A 17,710-nucleotide genomic window follows, 5' to 3' on the forward strand; every position below is an offset into this window, starting at 1 on the left:
TAGAGACATTACCACACAGAGAGGATCCAATGTCAACCAACCCCCTCCCGACACAGGATACTACACAAACTCACCTCCTCTTGTCCCACTACACAGTCCAGAGTCTGAAGAGAGTATATATATATATATACACACACATACATATATAAAACGTGTACCAAGAAAATTCCTTTATTTCTGCAACGCTCTAAAATATATTTATAGAATGCAAAGTTATTTTCATACATCACTGACTTTACATGTGCAATATTTTGGACTGTAAATTGTATACTTTACACTATTCTTGTATGTTTATGTACAGGTAAAAGTTTACGTATAATGAAGCAGGTTATTTTATAAAATGTTATTCCAGCGATCTGTTGGACTTTGTTCATGTTTCTGCTGCTTTCCTCCGGATTAAATAAATTCACACCTGGCACTTGTTCTGCTTATTACATTTCGGTTCATAGCACCGAGTATACAATTAATAATAAAATATAAAAAAAAGGATGATTGTTCGTGCTCAAATGAATTAATTTGAGGCTCTCTGTTCTTTGATTCAGTTTGGAAAGTCAGATTGTTCTATTACACAAAATACCCCTTTCTACACATTGTTTTACATCCTATTAAAACCCTTTCGCCCCCACTTATTACTGCCAACCATGTGTTTCTTATGCAAGGAGATAATTCAATTACTTGCATCACCAATACGTCCACCATGTGCTGTTTATTTTGTTTGAATGCTTTTTTAAATTGTTTTGGCATGAATGATAATCTCACTTCTCATTGTTTAATGCGAATTGAGCGATATATATATGTATGTTTTTCACTATAACAGCTTCATGCCTTGCTGATTTGCGGCCGATTTAAAAAATAGGTTTTACAATTTACAATACCAGTAATGAAGACACTGATTTCTAATCCAACAGCGCCACCGTGTGTTCTTTTGTGATGTTTTTTATTTAAAAAAAAAAAAACGCTTTGGCGCCTTTATGTTCTCAAATAGAAAAACTATTCAATTACACAATGCATTATCCATTCTATACTTCACAACGTTGCTTTTAATCTATAGGTGGTCTGTAAATATAGGGACTTTTATTATGGCTCTGTGTGTAACTGAACCCAAAACTTTCTAAAGAAAAAATATCGGTTTACAAGCAATTAATTCTATGTCATCGTATTTGTTGTCTGCAGTTATAGTAAAATCATAGCTTTTCCGAATGACAGCACTGACATTGAGATACATCATTTAATACTAAATTAACTAGCACTTATGAATTCAAACGGACAGATGCCAACATATATGTAAATCTATCAGTGCATAATTATGTAATTAAACTCTTCCTCGATACTGTGGGTGGCTCTGAAAAGAGCCTTTGTGTTGTTGGGTATTTGGGATTCTCCGCTCCTGGTCTCGGGTGTTCAGCTCACTTGCTGCTCTTGGCCGATTTGTGGCTCTCGGTTTTCTTGGGCAGCAGCACGGCCTGGATGTTGGGCAGGACACCCCCCTGGGCGATGGTGACCCCTCCGAGCAGCCTGTTCAGCTCCTCATCGTTCCTTACAGCGAGCTGCAGGTGCCGGGGGATGATGCGGGACTTCTTATTGTCCCGGGCGGCGTTACCGGCCAACTCCAGGATCTCAGCGGTCAGGTATTCCAGCACTGCGGCCAAATAGACCGGGGCCCCGGCTCCCACACGCTGAGCATAATTCCCCTTCCGTAGCAGTCTGTGCACACGGCCCACTGGAAACTGCAGGCCAGCCCGAGATGAGCGAGTCTTTGCCTTAGCACGAGTTTTCCCGCCCTGTTTGCCTCTTCCAGACATCTTCTATCAATCTGACTGCAGCTCTAACAGAATAAGAAATAACAAACCCCGCCCCCTGTGCCTGTATTTATACCTTCCTGGAGCAGTCAAACTTCTCTGTGATTGGACAGTTTTGAAAGCAGCCAATCCGTTCCAGAATCCTGCAACCACCAATCACCTTAGTTGAATTACATGTGGTGAGGTCACAATCAGCACATGATATTCTCAGCCAATAGACAAACAGAAGACTGAATCTCCTCGTTTGCATAGGATGTCTATAAATAGAGCTGCTGGGGGAGGAGTCAGGCATTGTTTCTCTACAGGTGGAAGAGGGAGCATCGTTCAATATGCCTGAACCAGCCAAGTCTGCGCCAGCTGCCAAGAAGGGCTCTAAGAAAGCCGTGACCAAGACTCAGAAGAAAGATGGGAAGAAGCGTAGGAAGACTAGGAAAGAAAGTTACGCCATTTACGTGTACAAGGTGCTGAAGCAGGTTCACCCTGACACCGGCATCTCCTCCAAGGCCATGGGCATCATGAACTCCTTTGTGAATGATATCTTCGAGCGCATCGCAGGGGAAGCGTCTCGCCTGGCTCATTACAACAAGCGATCAACCATCACTTCCCGGGAGATCCAGACCGCTGTGCGCCTGCTGTTACCGGGAGAGCTGGCCAAGCACGCAGTGTCCGAGGGCACCAAGGCTGTCACCAAGTACACCAGCGCCAAGTAACCCTGATCTGATCACCGACCCACAAACACACAAAGGCTCTTTTAAGAGCCACCCACATTATCCACATGAAAGCTATAATACTCATATTTACTCTATTCGGGATTAAAGGTATATCACACGTGATGATTATTCTGTCATAATGTTATATATTCGTTACTTGGGGTTATGTTTGCAGTATAAAACATCATAATAGCTTCTGTACATTTATGCAATGACTTGTGATGTCTGTTCAGCATTTTAGAGCTTATTATCCAACCACCTGTGTTATATTGTTTCCTGAATTATTTTTTTTTACTCGTTACCCAAGAGGCGGGAGACCCGCAAATACATTATCAGCATGAAAGCTACAATGCTCATATGTACTCTATTCTGGATAAAAGGTCTAATGCATGTAATAACTTTGTTCTGTCATCAAGGTTTTATATTGCAATTTTTAGACGTTTTTTTAATTTTGTAGTTAATCTGAGTAGCCTACACAGACTAATTTGCTCAGTTTAATAAGGAGTTACTTGGGGTTAGGTTTGCAGTATGAAACATTTTGCTACTTTCTGTAAATTTGTGCAATTACTATTGTGATGTCTGTTCAGCATTTTAGAGCTTACTGTCCAACCATCTGTTGTGCTATGCTTAGTTTCCTGAGATGTGTATGCTTTTTACTTGTTTACTGAAGAGGCGGGAGACCCGCAGATAAAGTAAAAAGCGCCAAGAATCCTTCAGTCCTTCAGAATCTGCAGTTCACAAAAATACCACAGTGTGGCGCTGCGTGTTAGAGATTGAATTCTTGCTCAGACTCAAAGCGAGATTTGATATTTTTACCTCACATCTTTTTTGAATCTCACTAAAATACAGATATGCTCTAAGTCTTCCTTTATTACATCACTGCTGAAGAAATGTCTGTGTTCTGATTGAAAGAGATTAAGGAACGTTTCACTCTCGGCACTGCTGCATTTTTCAAAGTGCTGCTTTAACACACTTCCTGCTGGGAATCACATGTATCAGATTGCACAAGTCTGCATCTCTCTACTTCCAGCAAATGGAAGATCGCTAATATATCTAATTCTCCACTTGTGAAATATATCTGGACTGGATTTCATCCATTCATTGTATGGTGACTGTTACGGGTGGAAGGTATAAAGAACACTTGGCCATTCTCAAAGCAGAATGGCATTGCCATTCTGCTTTGAGAGGCCAAGTGTGGCCGAAAAGTCAATAATTTTGTTGGTAATAAATTAGTTTTGAAAATTTCGTGGAGCACTGTTCTTTATACCTTCCATTGTAAGCTGGATCATCCCAGAGAATCCTGAACCAGGAGCACCGGTAGTTGTATCCTTATATTATTTTTATGTGGTGTGCAGCATTTTCCCTATAGTGACTGTTACGGGTGACCAGGACAATTACACCAGGGAACAGTGCGCTAGACAAGCGGTGCAAAAGTGGGGGGTACGTTTGATCTTTTTTGGGGGTGGGGAGGCACGTTCTTCCCCGAGGCATTCCAATGAAATGCCGGGGGATCACGTGAGGCCCCTGAAACTCTTACCGGGGTTCTGCACCGTGGTGTCTACGCGTCTATCTCCATGGTGATGGGGTCATTTGACGCCGATGTACAAGGTGAGGGGGAGCAACCAGGGGGACGCAGCTCCAAAAGTTTGCGCTCTCCTGCACTAGACTGCAGAGTTGAACAAAAATGTATTTATTGGAAAATGTTTCCACAAACTAACTCTCACTCTGTCAAAGTTCTAGGTGCGGGGACCACTGTCCAGATGTTTACCCCGATACCTGTTGTGACAATATGGGCAATGAGCAGTGTTGCCACCTTCTAATGAAGGCTAACCCAGAGACTTTTTGCAATACATTTTTTACATGTATTTATTTTATATGTTTATTTCTCTTACTGGTGGTGGCGGTATCTCCCCCTGCAGCATCTCCCCCTGCAGCATCTCCCCCTGCAGCATCTCCCCCTGCAGCATCTCCCCCTGCAGCATCTCCCCCTGCAGCATCTCCCCCTGCAGCATCTCCCCCTGCATGGTCCAGTCAGCATGGCTTCGCGACGTCAAATGGGGCACGTTGCCATGACAATATGACATTGCGGTGCCAAGTTGCCATGTATCTATATCTTTATTTATATAACGCCAGAAGTGTACACAAAGAATACAGTACAGGGAAATATAATTCAATAAACTCATCAAAATCAGACAATAGGGAAGGAAATCCCTGCCCTGAAAATCTTACAATCTAAGTGGTATGATGGGATTACAGAGTTAGCAGGTGATGGAATAAGGGCTTTAGATGGCAGTGCTTGGCCACAATGGTTGGTACGAGTGACTGTGGGACAACAGTCATGAGTTCAGGCTATTGGGATGCTTGATTTGTGAAGGGAGTTTTAAAGTCAGTCAGTATTAAATAAGAAGGTTAACACCCTTAGTTGAATTGGGAAACGGGGATTGTATATGTAAAAAGCACTTTTATTTAGTTGGTTATCATGTTCCCCTCACAGTTAGCAAGCCAGTATGTGATTTGTGTTGCTAGCATTTCTCTGCATGCAGACCCAGTAATTCACTTAGCTGCACTGCCTGGGAAAAATGTTGGGTCGTGGCGGAGTTGGGGGCAGCCAAGTACCAGGACAATGGGGAGCGGGGAAGGGCTGATTACCAGGTTGGGCCTCTCAGCAGGGCAGAACATTTGTTCCTCCGATATGCGGCGTCTACCCAGCGGGAGGTATAGGGCTGGCTAAGGAAACTGTTGCCGTGTCTCAGTCCCATAGGTGCGATTTCCATTGGCCCTTTCAAATTTCCCGCTCGCCAGCAGCTCCTGCCTCGAGGGGCGGTTCAGAGTGCCTTAGCCGGCCCTATCCTCTGATTGGCTGCAGCCTCACGATCCGTGCTCCGATTGGCCGGTGGCTCCTACTCAATGAAAAGTATAGCAGAGTGAGGGCTATGTAAAGAGTGCAGACGGTCAGAGAACCAGAACAGTTTGAGAGTCCATCGGAGACACGGCTGGCGGAATTTTCTAAAGTGCTTTGTGTGGAATAGCACTGAGAAGCCGGAGAAGGATCTGTACAGGGCAAGCCTACTGAAGCAGGCCCCTGCACATAGTTGAGGATAAATTCCTCTATCCCCAGGACCCCAGATGGTGAGTGTTTCACTGTGTGTGTATTTTGTGTGTGTGCTGGCTTGCCATAATAAACTTTCGTTTATTCAACTATTGTGTCCTGTCTGGTGATGGTGATCCCGGTGGTTTAGGTGTTGAAAGTTCTGGTCCCTGTGACAACGACCAAGAAGGTTTTATCCCCTCAATACATGCCCCAGACAATGTCTGTAGGACCCTTCACCTAATCCACAGATGTTGAGAATACTCCCTGCATGCTACTCTCAGAAATGGGATTCTCAGGGGACTTTTTCAAAGGCACACAGACCCTATATCATGGCCGAGGTGCCCAGGTTAGGAATCCACGGCTACTGTCAGACACTATATTCAGTGCAAATAGCACATGGCAGAGTTGCCCCCTTTGCCACTTTTATCCGCTCTCTCTTTTGAAGCTTTGGCAGCCGATCTTAGGTCAGACCCTAATGTGTCCGTTATAAGGGTTGGGAACACCGAATAAAAAGTGTAATTATTTGCTGATGACATACTAATGACAATATCCAAACTGCTCACCACTCTTCTTAACCTTTTCCAAGCACTGGGATAATTTGGCAGTGTCAGGCTTTAAAATCAATCAAATTCATTAGCTTTAAGTATAAATGTTCCTCACAACCAGATCAAACTCTCTAATATTAACATGGTATATAAACTATATACCATATCTGGGCATAAACCCTACAAAATCCATATTGTCACTCTACAAGTATAATTACCCCCAACAGATTTGTAAGCTCAAGAACGATCTGCAAGACTGGGATAGATACTGTATTTCCTGGGTGGGTAGGATAACGCCGGTCAATATGACTCTCCATTCCAGGACAATGTACCTTTTCCGGACTCTCCCTATCCAGGTCCTTAACAAGGAGCTGATTAATTTACAGCGTAATATTGCTAGGTTCATATGGTCAGGTAAAAGATCCAGGATCAAGAGCACAGTTCAACAGAGGCCCTCAAATTTGGGTGGTCTGGTAGTGCCTAAGCTGCGGAAGTACCTCCAGGCATCTCAGCTGCGTCAACTACTTCTATGAAACTTGGCACTTGATACAAGAGCGTGGGTTGATATAGAAAAAGCTGTGTGTGCTGTGCATGCGCATAGTCAGTGAAACTTCTTTGACTTTTGTCACAGAAATAGTATTTGTGTTGGTGATGTTTTAATTAAAAATCAAAATACAATTTCATTGACAAAACGCAAATAAATTTGACTTAGAATGCGCATGCTCGGCACACATCCCCTGTATTAGCTATTTGCACTACGTGTGAATTCCTTGTGTGAGTGTGCGTGTGAGTGTGCGTGACTGTGCGTGTGACTGTGCGTGTGACTGTGTGCGCGTGCGACAGTGTGTGTGTGTGTGTGCATGTGTGTGTGTGTGTGACAGTGTGTCTGTGAGTGCGCATGTGTGTGTCTGTGTGACACAGGGTTTGTGTGACTGTGTGTGTGACTGTGTGCGTGTGACAGTGTATGTGACTGTGTGTGCGTGTGACAGTGTGTGTGTGTGTGACAGTGTGTGTGTGAGTGCGCATGTGTGTGTCTGTGTGTGACACAGGGTTTGTGTGACTGTGTGTGTGACTGTGTGCGCGTGTGACAGTGTGTGTGTCTGTGTGTGACACGGTGTGTGCGTGTGTGTGACACAGGGTTTGTGTGACTGTGTGTGTGACACAGGAGGTGAGTATGAGTATATCTGAATGACGGATGGCAGCGCTGGGCCACTCCTCCACCTTGATCGGGTGCTCGGTTTAGCAGTACGAGCCCTCCCCGTAGTCCTCCTGTGAAGTTGTCCTGGGATAACTCGGGCCACCCCACTTCCCCAGGGTGGGGCGGCTCCTCGTCTTCCTCCTCGGCCCCCCTCAGCTCCTAGGTCTCCTCCGCCAGCTCACCTCCCCTGCACGGGGGTCCAGGGGGAGAAGCAGGATCACGGGACTCAGGTCGGGCAGGATCCCGGCACGTCCGCCTCCCCCCAGATATCCAGCAGGGCGCGGGCCTCCATGTCCGACAGACATCCCGCCGGGCAGGGGGTCGGTGACCGGCCCGGAGATCAGCTACAAGCATGAGACAGGCATGTGAAGCAGCGGCAGCGCAGGGAGGTCTCCAAGCCGTGGCATCTGTGAGCGTCGCCATGACTACCGCATGCGTGGCATGTCAGCAGGCGCGGAGAACAGCGCATATGCGGCATGGCAGCGGACGTGTGGGAGAAACAGCGTTGCTGCCAGCCGCTTTTGCGTGTCCGTGGCGTCAGCGGGTGGGTGGGGGGGCAGGGGGAGCGGCACTCGTTAGGAGCTGTGGCAACGATGAGTAAATGTTGAGCGGGTGGGGGGGAGCGCCGTCGCATGTTAGCGGGTGGGTGGGGGGCGGGGGGAGCGGCGCTCGTTAGGAGCTGTGGCGGAGGTGAGTAAATGTTGAGCGGGTGGGAGCGAGCGGCGCCGCCGCATGTCAGCGGGCGTGTGGGGGAGCGGCGGCCGTAAGGAGGCATGTGATTTACCAGAACACAGCCCGGCCTCAACTGCCAGCACTGTGACGTCAGCACTTTATATATATAGCATAAAGCAACTGTAAATATTACTGTATGTTCATTTGCATGTCTTAGACAGGTCTGCAACCCTATCTTTCCCCATTATCGCCCAGCACACTGTGGAGGGTTTTTGTCACTTTTTTTACCCACCCTAACCTTAATAATTGTGGTATATATATATATACACACACAAATAAAAGCATTACGTTAGCCACAGAACGGTATTGTGTGTGTGTATATATATATATTTCTCAAACCGTTGTATGTGTGTTTGCCTGGCTGGCCTGTCCCTAGGGGCAATCACATTGGACATTTGGCCCGTCACTCCGCCTCAGGCCAATGAGATGGCTCCCTTGGTCCGCCCGCCCCCGCACACCTCTCATTGGCTGGTGTGGTCACACACACACACACACACACTCACTCTCCCTCACACCGCGTGCTCCTCTCAAAGATGGCCTACCACAGGATGTGCAGCAGACCAGGTAAGACAGTACACCCTGCGCCTCACACCCCTCCCGCAGGCGTGCTGCCTCACCTTAGACCTGCGCCTCACACCTTACACACCTCTTGCCTCACACCTTAAACCCCTCCTGCTTTACACCCCTCTTGCCTCACACCTTAAACCCCTCCTGCCTCACACCTTAAACCCCTGCCGCTGAACACCCCTGCGCGTCCCGCCTCAACCGCCCAGGAACAAGCGGCGGAGCAGCCGCCCGGGGGAGCGCACCATTACCCCGCGCCTACGGCCACGAACACACATGGCGCTTCCTGCCGCCGCCGGCACGCACCTCCATTGGCTGGACGAACCATCGGGGGAGCAAGCGGCCGGCGGGGGGGTAAGCGGCAGAGCCATCGGGGAACGGGGGTGGGGGGAGGAGGGAGAGGCCCGAGCTATCCGAGAACAAGCAGAGGGGCGGCCAGCCGCCCAGCCAGCCGCCCAGCTAGCGGGGGAACGGACGCCCGGACGGGGGGAGGCAACCGGATCCATAAATTATGACTATACATATGCCCCCTGCTCCCCCCCTCCACTCCCCCCTTCCATTTCCCCCCTTTCTCCTCCCCCTCCACTCCCCCCCTTCCTCCCCCCCTCCACTCCCGCCCCTCCACTCCCCCGCTTCCTCCCCCCACCCCCTCCACTCCCCTCCCCTCCTCCACTCCCCCCTTTCTCCCCCCCACCCCCTCCACTCCCCCCTTCCTCCTCCACTCCCCCCCTTTCCCCCTCCTCCACCCCTTCCTCCCCCCCTTCCTCCCCCCCACTCTCCCCCCTCCACTGCCCCCCCTTCACTCCCCCCCTTCCTCCCCCTCCACTCCCCCCCTTCTTCCCCCCTCCACTCCCCTTCCCCCCTCCACTCCCCCCCCCACCCCACCTTATCACCTCCGCCTTATCGCCTCCCCCCCACCTTCCCGCCTCCCCCCCTGCCTTCGCCTTTCACCCAGCCGCCTCTGCCTCACAGCTGGCGCACGCACTCAACACACACCTGTCGCCACTCACACACCCGCCACACACCTGCTGCCTCCCGCCCATACGCACCGACATCACTGACCCGCCGCATCACACCCTAGCAGGACCCCCACTCACAGATAGCACTCCCAACCCACGCGCCATCCGCCGCCTCACACCCTAGCAGGACCCCCACTCACAGACAGCACTCACAACCCACGCGCCATCCGCCGCCTCACACCCTAACAGGCCCCCCATTCACAGACAGCACTCACAACTCACGCGCCACCCGCCGCCTCACACTCTAGCAGGCCCCCCACTCACAGACAGCACTCACAACACACGCGCCACCCGCCGCCTCACACCCTAACAGGCCCCCCACTCACAGACAGCACTCACAACCCACGTGCCACCCGCCGCCTCACACTCTAGCAGGCCCCCCACTCACAGACAGCACTCACAACACACGCGCCACCCGCCGCCTCACACCCTAGCAGGACACATTCATCACATTTTTACATCTCTTATGTCACCAAAATATACATTGTACATTTTATTCCATCTTCCTTTTCAACATCATTATTATCCAACACTGTTAAACGATTTATAAATAATACTACCTATTACGTATTTACATCCCGGGCAACGCCGGCTATATCAGCTAGTATATATATATATATATATATATATATATATATATATATATATATATATATATATATATATATATAAGCAGCAGTACTAGATACATGTAGTACATTTCATATATACAATGTATATATTTAATATATATATATATATAGCAGATATATATCACACACATTCCCAGTTAGCTCAAGCTATAAATCATTCTGCAGGTTTACAAGTCTCAAAGGTTCCTCCACATAGCCCCTGCCCGCTGCCCTATGGCCACCGGGGAGACTAAATTAAAAAGGCAACCAAGGAAGAGTGTGTGGGGGTTGAGAGGTGGGGGGGGGGGGGGGGGGGGGGAGATGAGAACTCCCCCACTGGAGATGCCCGCAAAAATGTGTAATATAGAGAGAAAACGTGTACCAAAAAGAAAATTCCTTTATTTCTACAAAGCTCTAAATGCTTTAAAATATATTTATATAATGCAAAGTGCAAACTTATTTTCATACATCACTGACTTTACATGTGCAACATTTTGGGGTGTAAATTGTAAACTCTTCTCGTATGTTTAAGTGCAGGTACAGTAAAAAGTATAATGAAGCAAGTTGTTTTATAAAATGTTATTCCATAGATCTGTTGAACTTTGTTCATGTTTCTGCTGCTTTCCTCAGGAATAAATAAATTCACACCTGGCACTTGCTCTGCTTGTTACATTTCGGTTCATAGCACTGAGTATACTATTGATAAAAATAATAATAATGATTGTTCGTCTCATAAATGAATTAATTTGAGGCTCTCTGTTCTTTGATTCAGTTTGGCAAATCAGATTGTTTTACATCCTATTAAAACCCTTTTTTTCCCCCCTTATTACTGCCAACCATGTGTTTGTTATGGAAAATTAGCAATTTACATGCAAGGAGATAATTCAATTAATTGTATCACCAATACTTCCACCATGTGCTGTTTATTTTGTTTGAATGCACTTTTTTTTAAAAAATTTTAAGCATGAATGAGAATCTCACTTCTCATTGTTTAATGTGAGATATTGAGCGATATGTGCGTATATGTTTTCCACTAGAACAGCTTCATGCCTTGATGACTTGCGTCCGGTTTAAAAAACAGGTTTCGAATTTACAATACCAATAATAAAGATACCGATTTCTAATCCAACAGCGCCACCGTGTGTTCTTTTGTTTATTTAAAAAAAATGTTTTGGCGCCTTTTGCTCTCAAATAGAAAATATATTCAATTACACTATGCATTATCCATGCTACACTTCACAACATTGCTTTTAATTTAGGGGTGGCCTGTAAATAAGGACTTTTTCGTTTTTTTTTAGAATTATGGCTCTAACAAAATAAATACTTCACAACCATCAAGTCGGTAGGAAAGTTCACCCCAAGTGAAATGCTGTAGTGACTTTATGGTAAACAACATTGATTTATTTTTTCTTGTTGGGTTATAGCAGTTACTACAAGTGTGTACAGTAGCTGAACCCAAACCTTTGTAATAAGTGAAAGAACATATCGATTCTCCTTCGTGTTTAATATCTGCAGTTCTAGTAAATTCATTATTGCTTTTCCTATTGAAAGCACTGACATATTGAGATACATTTACTTCCATTTGTAGTGTATACATTTAATCAAAACTAAATTAACTAGCATTATCAATTAAAACGGATACAGATACTTAGGTAGAAGTGTGCATCAGTGCAGTAAACACGATGTAATTAAACTCTTCCTCGACACTGTGGGTGGCTCTGAAAAGAGCCTTTGTGTTGTTGGGTATTTGGGATTCTCCGCTCCTGGTCTCGGGTGTTCAGCTCACTTGCTGCTCTTGGCCGATTTGTGGCTCTCGGTTTTCTTGGGCAGCAGCACGGCCTGGATGTTGGGCAGGACACCCCCCTGGGCGATGGTGACCCCTCCGAGCAGCCTGTTCAGCTCCTCATCGTTCCTCACAGCGAGCTGCAGGTGCCGGGGGATGATGCGGGACTTCTTATTGTCCCGGGCGGCGTTACCGGCCAATTCCAGGATCTCAGCGGTCAGATACTCCAGCACTGCGGCCAAATAGACCGGGGCACCGGCTCCCACACGCTGAGCATAATTTCCCTTCCGGAGCAGTCTATGCACACGGCCCACTGGAAACTGCAGGCCAGCCCGAGATGAGCGAGTCTTTGCCTTAGCACGAGTTTTCCCGCCCTGTTTGCCTCTTCCAGACATCTTCTATCAATCTGACTGCAGCTCTAACAGAAAAAGAAATAACAAACCCCGCCCCCTGTGCCTGTATTTATACCTTCCTGGAGCAGTCAAACTTCTCTGTGATTGGACAGTTTTGAAAGCAGCCAATCAGTTCAAGAATCCTGCAACCACCAATCACCTTAGTTGAATTACATCTGGTGAGGTCACAATCATCACATGATATTCTTAACCAATAGACAAACAGAAGACTGAATCGCCTCATTTGCATAGGATATCTATAAATAGAGCTGCTGGGGGAGGAGTTAGGCATTGTTTCTCTGCAGGTGGAAGAGGAAGCATCGATTAATATGCCTGAACCAGCCAAGTCTGCGCCAGCTGCCAAGAAGGGCTCTAAGAAAGCCGTGACCAAGACTCAGAAGAAAGATGGGAAGAAGCGTAGGAAGAGCAGGAAGGAAAGTTACGCCATTTACGTGTACAAGGTGCTGAAGCAGGTTCACCCTGACACCGGCATCTCCTCCAAGGCCATGGGCATCATGAACTCCTTTGTGAATGATATCTTCGAGCGCATCGCAGGGGAATCGTGCCGCCTGGCTCATTACAACAAGCGATCAACCATCACTTCCCGGGAGATCCAGACTGCTGTGCGCCTGCTGTTACCGGGAGAGCTGGCCAAGCACGCAGTGTCCGAGGGCACCAAGGCTGTCACCAAGTACACCAGCGCCAAGTAACCCTGATCTGATCACCGACCCACAAACACAAAGGCTCTTTTAAGAGCCACCCACTTTATCCACATGAAAGCTGTAATGCTCATATTTATTCTATTCGGGATAAAGGGTCTATCTAATGTAATGATTGTTTTGTCATAAGGTTATATTGCACTTTTTATACGGTTATTTTGTAGTTAATCTGAGCTACACAGACTAATTTGCTCAGTTTAATAAGGAGTTACTTGGGGTTAGGTTTGCAGTGTGAAACATTTAAATTTGTGCAATTACTATTGTGATGTCTGTTCAGCATTTTAGAGCTTAATGTCCAACCATCTGTTGTGCTATACTTAGTTTTCTGAAACGTGTATGCTTTTTACTTGTTTATCTGCGGGTCTCCCGCCTCTTCAGTAAAGTAGAAAGCGCCAAGAATCCTTCAGTCCTTCAGAATCTGCAGTTCACACAAATACCACAGTGTGGCGCTGCGTGTTAGAGATTGAATTCTTGCTCAGACTCAATGCGAGATTTGATATTTTTACCTCACTCGCCCTTTTTGAACCTCACTAAAATACAGATATGCCCTAAGTCTTTTATGACATCACTGCTGAAATGTCTGTGTTCTGATTGAAAGAGATTAAGGAACGTTTCACTCGGCACTGCTGCAGTTTTCAAAGTGCTGCTTTAACACACTTCCTGCTGGGAATCACATGTATCAAACTGCACAAGTCTGCATCTCTCTACTTCCAGCAAATGGAAGATCGCTAATATATCTAATTCTCCACTTGTGAAATATATCTGGACTGGATTTTATCCATTCATTGTATGGTGACTGTTACAGGTGACCAGGACAATTACACCAGGGAACAGTGAGCTAGACTGCAGAGTTGAACAAAAATGTATTTATTGGAAAAAGTTCCCACAAACATCCCAGTACATTAAAAACGCTATCTCGCTCGCTCTCTCATTCTCCCCCCAAGGTGGGGTACAACATAAAGTTCTAGGTGCGGGATCCTCTGTCCAGAAGTTTACCCCGATACATGTTGTGACAATATGGGCAATGAGCAGTGTTGCCACCTTCTATTGAAGGCTAACCCAGAGACTTTTTGCAATACATTTTTTTACATTTATTTGATATATTTCTCTTACCGGTGGCGGCATCTCCCCCTGCATGGTCCAGTCAGCGTGGCTCCGTGATGTCAAATGGGGCGCATTGCCATGAAGATATGACATTGCGGTGTCAAATTGCCATGTATCTATATCTTTATTGATGTAACCCTGTCCCCACTGGTCCCTCGGCTCTCTGTATTCCCCTCTAACCTCTTACCCCGATGGTGATGCGGGGGTGTCAGAGAGGTGCCGCTCGCTGCTGTGGGAGATGCGAGCGGCTGCTGGAAGTGGCGAGCACATCTCCAAGGGCTCCTGGCGGCTCCCGGTAAAGGGTACCGCCATCTTGTTTTCAATTGCGTATGCGCAGAACACTATTGAGGACTGAAGCCATTAGAAGGAAAGATGCGAATGCGCAGTAAGGCGCATAGCGGCGTCCATTAGCCAGAGACCATTAGCTCCGCGGGGACTACAAGACCCATGATGCCATGGGGCTGATAGTCAGGCAGTGTGCAACAGCCGATAGAGCTGGGAGGAGGAAGATACATTTTCGCGTGCTCAGGAGCATGCCAGTCTACGGAGGGAGCTGAAGCTGAGGTAGTGTCCAGGGAGCTGTTCTTCCCTGGACTAGAATGTAGAAGAAAAGGGGAATGAACCCCGTGTATCTGATGCTACAAAGTCACGTGTATGGCTATTTTGCAAACGCCTCCAATCAGTATATAGATCACAATGTTCGAAATCTCACTACAAATGTGAAAAAATAAGTCATAGAAGAGGGTTGCATGTATAGACTCATCTCTGGGTGGTGAGCTAGTATGCAGAATAATGGATAGAGACAGAGGGTGATGCATACGCAGACACGTCACCCATGAACTCCGATAAACCCACAAACTGCTGCCCTTACCCGACCTGGTGTCTTCGCTGCCCGTCCGTCCGGTCCGAGCTCACGGTAGGTAAGAAGGGCCGTCTCCCGTGTAAATGAAGAGCTGTTGGTCCGGTTGTATCCCAGCATGCCGAGCGCTCCGGCGCGTTCTCAAATTCAAAGGAATGGCGCCAGCACTCACGCTGGGGAGAGAATATATCCCCCTTGTTGTTGTAGTGAGAATCCTGCATGCTCCAGCCAATGTAGATAGAAGTAAAGATGAAGTGATAGGCGGTCACTGCAAAATGGAACTCAGCTATACTCAGAAAAATAAAATCAGCTTTATTAGAACAAAATGCTGCACATCACAGACAGGAACACTCTGACGCGTTTCAACCCGACACGGGACTTTATCAAGTCACTTTGATAAAGTCCCGTGTCGGGTTGAAACGCGTCAGAGTGTTCCTGTCTGTGATGTGCAACATTTTGTTCTAATAAAGCTGATTTTATTTTTCTGAGTATAGCTGAGTTCCATTTTGCAGTGACCGCCTATCACTTCATCTTTACTTCCCTGGACTAGGCCCACATAACCCCCTTAGGCCTCGGTCCCGCTGCGCTCGTTGGTGCGGGCGGCGGGTCGCGAGTTCCCCACCAGCAGGGGAATCCTCGCGAGCCGGTCCCGGTCCCCCCTGGCTGCACAGAGCACTACACGCTGTAGCGCGTCAGCCGCTGGAGACACCAGAGAATGGTGTTTCCTAGCGTTGACGCGTGACGTGTGTGGCTGTGAGCCAATGGGGAGGGGAGGCTTCGGGAGGAGGAGAGGCTTCGGGGAGCGGGGAGGAGTGTGGAGTGAAAGCAGGTGAGTGCCTTTCTCTGTGTGTGTGTCTGAGTGCGTGCCTGTCTGTGTGTGTATGTGTCTGAGTGCGTGAGTGCCTGTCTGTGTGTGTGTGTGTGCCCGAGTGCCTGCCTCTGTCTGTGTGTGTGTGTGTGTATGAGTGCGTGAGTGCCTGCCTGTGTGTGTGCGCGTGTATGAATGAGTGCCTGCGTGTGTGTGTTTAAACTTACCTTCCAGCTCCAGCCCGAGTCCGTGGAGGGAGGGGGGGGAGAGTAGCGGGTCCCTCCGCTCAAGCCACGCCCCCCCTCCCTGTCAAACCGCCCACCTCCCGCCCACCTCCCGATCAAACCTCCCACCTCCCGCCCACCTCCCGATCAAACCTCCCACCTCCCGCTCCGGCTCCCGCTCCCTACAGACCGCAGATCGCGGTCTGTGTATCTCAGCGCACCGCCTGTCAGCAGCGCAGGTGCGCTGACTCTGGGAGCGGGGCCTTAGCCTAAGGCCCAAGGTGTAGGCCCAGAGACCCAAACCAGATTGTGGCTGCGACAGGTACACTGCACCATTAGCTTCTATAGGGATCTAGCAAGGACGTGGCTGCGCTGACCTTAGGTGATCTAGGACCAGATCACCCATCTAATCCAAGAGACATTGTACATGGTGGTACAGTACAGTCCACACGGGACCCACCCAAAGTAGAGGTGGAGGCATCGCGGTTCATCGCTTTGGTTCCGTGGATCCCATCTTCATCACTGCGCTCCCGGGTGTGGACGCACCCGTCACTCATCTCACCAAGTGCACCAACCATACATGGGCTAGTGGGGCAGCGCTGTCACACACACACGTGGGAGGGTGAGTGACTCTGTGGACATCAGGGCGTGGGTGCCCAGGTGCACCTTAGTACTTGGGAGTAAACTCTGTGAGTTGGAGGACACGGTGCACAGGGAAGCACAGTGAAAAGGCACGCCACTGCGAGGCTTGTGTGTTTTGGAGTGTTATTACTATTATTCTGTGCAGTAAAACTGTTATACTTACACAAGTGTGTTTTGTTGCATGGAGTTCCTGTAACGGGGTAATTCCACATAGTAGAATCCCGTACAGGTGGAGGCGCTACCGATCATTGACTCAGGTACACACCAGGTCCCTAGTAGCAGAGGATCAGGTTTCCTGTGAGCCACATGTATTGCACCGCACCACACACACCGTAGCCACATATCTTCAACGGAGTGGGGGAAAGTGTGCTACATGTATATAGCGCCAAAAGTGTACTCGGCGCTTCACAAAGAATACAGTACAGGGAATTATAATAATACAATAAGTGCAGAAAATCAGACAATAGGAAAGGCAATCCCTGCCCCAAAGAGCTTACAATCTAAGGGGTATGATAAGATTACAGAGTTAGCAGGTGATGGAATAAGTGCTGTAGATGGCAGTGCTTGGCCACAATGGTTGGTTCGAGTGACTGTGGGTGTGGGACAATAGCCATGAGTGCAGTTTATTGGGATGCTTGATTGGTGAGGCGTGTTTTACAGTCAGTATTAAATAAGAAGGTTAACACAGGTGTGTATGTGGCTGGGTCCAGGATTAGACCAAGTGATGCCCCGTTGTCATGGCAACGTGATGGTGTACAAGCGATTAATATGTCTCTTTATTTTATTTATTTTATCTATATATATATTCTTGAAACCATTGTATGTCCGTGTCTAGGGGCAATCTGATTGGTCCGTTGGTCCGTGGGCTGGCTGCCCTCCCACGGCTCTCATTGGCTCACCCCCCCCTGTG

The 17,710-nt window shown here is 47.9% G+C and overlaps 4 protein-coding genes across 4 annotated transcripts; 2 read left to right on the forward strand and 2 right to left on the reverse strand.

The window, feature by feature from the left end:
* Nucleotides 1-181: 181 nt before the first annotated feature.
* LOC142468482 (histone H2A type 1) lies at nucleotides 182-1,826 on the reverse strand. Its single transcript, XM_075575089.1, has one exon. It carries the CDS (start codon nucleotides 1,800-1,802, stop codon nucleotides 1,407-1,409), a length of 396 nt encoding a protein of 131 aa, XP_075431204.1. The 5' UTR covers nucleotides 1,803-1,826; the 3' UTR covers nucleotides 182-1,406.
* Nucleotides 1,827-2,107: 281 nt separating this feature from the next.
* LOC142468484 (histone H2B 1.1-like) lies at nucleotides 2,108-2,630 on the forward strand. Its single transcript, XM_075575090.1, has one exon. The coding sequence runs from the start codon at nucleotides 2,129-2,131 to the stop codon at nucleotides 2,507-2,509; it is 381 nt and encodes a 126-aa protein (XP_075431205.1). The 5' UTR covers nucleotides 2,108-2,128; the 3' UTR covers nucleotides 2,510-2,630.
* Nucleotides 2,631-10,736: 8,106 nt separating this feature from the next.
* Nucleotides 10,737-12,472, reverse strand: LOC142468112 (histone H2A type 1). The gene has a single exon (XM_075574249.1). The coding sequence runs from the start codon at nucleotides 12,445-12,447 to the stop codon at nucleotides 12,052-12,054; it is 396 nt and encodes a 131-aa protein (XP_075430364.1). The 5' UTR covers nucleotides 12,448-12,472; the 3' UTR covers nucleotides 10,737-12,051.
* Nucleotides 12,473-12,751: 279 nt separating this feature from the next.
* Nucleotides 12,752-13,225, forward strand: LOC142468485 (histone H2B 1.1-like). The gene has a single exon (XM_075575091.1). The coding sequence runs from the start codon at nucleotides 12,774-12,776 to the stop codon at nucleotides 13,152-13,154; it is 381 nt and encodes a 126-aa protein (XP_075431206.1). The 5' UTR covers nucleotides 12,752-12,773; the 3' UTR covers nucleotides 13,155-13,225.
* The last annotated feature ends 4,485 nt before the right edge of the window (nucleotides 13,226-17,710 follow it).

The sequence above is a fragment of the Ascaphus truei genome, chromosome 17 (assembly GCF_040206685.1).
Source record: "Ascaphus truei isolate aAscTru1 chromosome 17, aAscTru1.hap1, whole genome shotgun sequence".
Taxonomy (NCBI): domain Eukaryota; kingdom Metazoa; phylum Chordata; class Amphibia; order Anura; family Ascaphidae; genus Ascaphus; species Ascaphus truei.

Coding starts and splice junctions, on each gene's coding strand:
- LOC142468482 (XM_075575089.1), bottom strand. CDS start 1,802: ATGTCTGGAAGAGGCAAACAGGGCGGGAAAACTCGTGCTAAGGCAAAG.
- LOC142468484 (XM_075575090.1), top strand. CDS start 2,129: ATGCCTGAACCAGCCAAGTCTGCGCCAGCTGCCAAGAAGGGCTCTAAG.
- LOC142468485 (XM_075575091.1), top strand. CDS start 12,774: ATGCCTGAACCAGCCAAGTCTGCGCCAGCTGCCAAGAAGGGCTCTAAG.
- LOC142468112 (XM_075574249.1), bottom strand. CDS start 12,447: ATGTCTGGAAGAGGCAAACAGGGCGGGAAAACTCGTGCTAAGGCAAAG.